General features: G+C 50.3%; 1 protein-coding gene across 1 annotated transcript in view; it reads right to left on the minus strand.

The window, feature by feature from the left end:
• Positions 1-2,847: 2,847 nt before the first annotated feature.
• SOX10 (SRY (sex determining region Y)-box 10) overlaps positions 2,848-3,338 on the minus strand; it is a 7,462-nt gene continuing 6,971 nt past the window's right edge. Inside the window, exon 4 of the mRNA XM_010135050.1 lies at positions 2,848-3,308. Coding sequence (XP_010133352.1) covers positions 2,848-3,308 — 461 coding nt within the window. The remainder of the gene's footprint in view (positions 3,309-3,338) is intronic.

A 3,338-nucleotide genomic window follows, 5' to 3' on the forward strand; every position in this document is an offset into this window, starting at 1 on the left:
TCCCTACACATGCTCCTGACCTGCCCAGCAGTGCAGTAGTTCCTTTCTGGACTCCTCCTGCAGCCTGTAGTTTGGGGTGTAGATTTCTCCTCTCCAGCGAATGGCCACAGCCCTATTTTGCATGGAGCTCTTTAGCTGGCATCACCATTGTTGGATTCATTGAGCTATTCTGCTGATGATGCTCTTGGCCCTATACAGGACTTCATCCAAATAGGGCTGCGAGTGTGAAAAAATTTTGAATGTGTTCCACGCTTCCTAGACATCCCACTTACTCTACTCACCCTTAAAGCTTTTAGTGACCACAAACTGACTGGATTGATCACGTGTCAGCAGTGAAACTCTTTGGAATCCATTTGTAATTGTTGTGGAGTCTCTGTGTCAGTCGGGATCCTACCTTGCTACCATTGGCCTTGAGAGGTGTTCTTAAGCAGATCAGTATCTGCTGTACCTTTTCTTTCCAAACACCCAGGTAGCCTCCTGGGACCTGACAACACCCAGGATGTCTTCTTCAACAGGTAAGACGGGGTGCACATCTATTCTTGAATATACTCGCTGTGTGTGAGCATTTGCATTTAGGTTCTTGCTAGTGGAAGGCAAGAGGCCCAGGGGTTGAGTTTCTACAGAGAAACTAATGGTTGCTTCCAAAATACACATGTGGGGAAGTTGGGTTTTTTTCAGGTACATCACCTGCCACCTGGTGATGAGGAACCAAGATGAGAAACCCCGTGTTCCTATTCTGGAGAGAATTAACAATCACACTAAGAAATTCTTGGGTGAAACACATGCAAAACAGTGCTCTTCTTAACTGCATGTGCTGAATCCTTGCTGAAGAACAGAAATTGGTGTTACTTCATTTCTCAGTGAAGAAGTGACTGGAGCTGGTGTGTGAACAGAAGAGGAGTTTCATCTCCCCTGAAGGAGTCTGGTAAGCCAGTCAGTTCTGCCTGTGTCCTCTTCATGGCAGGCAGTGGAAGGCTGTGCACAGGATCCATGTGGTGGTGTGTGGCCTGTCACTGGGGGAAAAAACAGAGACTTGCAGGAAAAAGGTCATAAAAACCCAGACACGTGAAAATGAAACTTTTAAGTTTATTATTCCATATGTTTAATGCAGAGTTAATGGTGCTAGGACAGCATAGAGACTGGGGAAAGGGAGCTGGAGGAGGAAGGTGCTACTTGCATAAATAAGGGGTCAGGGCTGGAAGAGGTTACATGCGTACAAGGAGCAAACATTCTACGTGATCTTTTCAGACACCACGAGGATAAGTCATCCATAGCTAAGGGAGGCTGAAAGGGCATCTGACAGTCACATCAGCAGAGAGATACAGCGGCACCGATCACAGTCCATGTTTGGTCAAAGTATTTTATGTTCCTAGACTGGATTATCCTTTGGAAGGTCCCACAACATGTCTCTGCTATCACTTGCCAGGAGTCATCTTTTCTGGCAGCAGCTTTTGAGACAGTTCTCTCCCTGGCATGACAAACCACCCCAGTCCTGGAGATGACAAAGGAGAAGTAAGCAGCCTGTCCTTAGGTGTTGGGCTGAAAAAAGGAGGTTGATCTGACTGCAAGAGCTGGTTGCTTCCAGTTTGAAACCCAAAGGGCAAAACTAATTCCTTTGCACCTAAATAGGCTTCTTTTCTTTACACTCATCCAAGATCGGGTGCATATCTACCTTGCTTAAAGCCACAGGAGTATCTCTCCATCTTCAGCGTAGGTAGGAGGGAGGTTGACTGACTGGAAGACGTGATGAACAAAGGCGTGGGGATGCACACCCCATCAGCCTGACTTTGGAGTGGGGCTTCAAGAGAGTACTGGAATCAACTCAGGGTGATGGCAAGTGCATGGTAGCTTTCTTGGTGCCTCTTCATTTCAGGCAGGCACAGTCAGACATGGAAGAGCAAGGACCAAGTTCGCTCAGAGGTTATTTTACTGAAGAGTTTTCTAGAGACTGAGATACCAGAAATGCCAGTCATAAATGAACAATATAGAGTAACTGTAAGACAGGAGGATTCACCCACAGCACCTTAGTGATTCACTGGTCCTTCCCCACCTCTCCTGCACCTCCGTACATGAATGTGCATGCTCACGCAGGCTGTGATATGAGTAACACTAAAACCAACAGTACAGTTCCTGAGTCCTACGCAGCAACGTGCAGGCAAACCTTAACATCTCCGTACAGGAAAGAGCGTGGGATTAAACAGAGACGGGGTGGAGAGAGGAGGTGGGGATAAAAGCTAGGATGCAGCTGTGGAAATCAGCAGGGAAGCAAGCGCAGGTTGGTCTTCCAACGGGGTTCAAGATTCATGCATGTGTGAATCTCAGGCAGGACTGCTGCACGATGCTGATCGCAAGGAAGCCGGCTGTGCCGTCCTCCCTACTACTCCTCCCGTAAAAAGTTCACCACGTGTGAGCAACCACCTTTCACCTGCAGCAGGTGACAAAGTGTTGGCCATTGTGGCCTCTTGGAAACGCTTGCTAACTCCCTGGAGCAGTTTGGGGAGGGGAAGGAAAGAACAGTCTCTCTCATCGTACAGTCCAGGGTACGCACAACGAAACCCACCACAGACCAGTCACTCCATGTTTAGAATCCTCCTCATCTGGAAGGCCAATAAGGTGTCGCAAGCCAGTCGCATGGCCTGCGTGAAATTGGTAAAGGGTGAAAGGACGAAAAACCTTCCTCTAGGCGGGTGAGCCAGCGATTGCCAGGGTCAAGAAAGGCACTTCTGTATACTCAGTGAGTTCTGGTGGCTGGATGGCACTGAGTGACCTCGGAGTTCGGAGGCTCTTCTGCCTGTGCTGATTCTTCGGAGCCTTTCCGTCGCTGCTTCGGTCACCATTCCCCATTCCCTACGGCCTGGAGAGAGTTGTATACACAGGCTGTTCCCAATGTGTGGGGCTATGGGACTGTGGCACGGAGGGTGCAGGGTCAGAGATGGCAGTGTAAAGGGGACGTTGGGATGGTCCCATGTAGGAGAAGGCAGAGTAGAGGCCAGAGGCTTGGGTGGAATGGCTGTAGTAGGGTCCTGAGGGCTGGTGGTCTGGGTAGTCAAATTGTGGCCTGGAGATGGAGGGGAAGGCCGAACCGTAGTGGGGCAGACTCAGGGATGTGTAAGCTATCTGGGAGGTGGAGGGCTGGTCAGTGTAATGACCTCCAGGGGCGGACCCCTCCGTTTTCACCTGGGCCTTGGAGTCCACCACCGATGAGGTGGCAGTGGACAAGGAGACTCCATGCTGTTTGGAGATCCAGGCAGAGTGTCCGCTGGCTGCAGCCAGGGCGCTCCCGAGGCCATAACCAGCAGCCGCCGCTGCTGCATAGCCCCCAACATGGCCTGGGGGGC

The sequence above is a fragment of the Buceros rhinoceros genome, unplaced genomic scaffold (assembly GCF_000710305.1).
Source record: "Buceros rhinoceros silvestris isolate BGI_N320 unplaced genomic scaffold, ASM71030v1 scaffold15364, whole genome shotgun sequence".
Classification (NCBI taxonomy): domain Eukaryota; kingdom Metazoa; phylum Chordata; class Aves; order Bucerotiformes; family Bucerotidae; genus Buceros; species Buceros rhinoceros.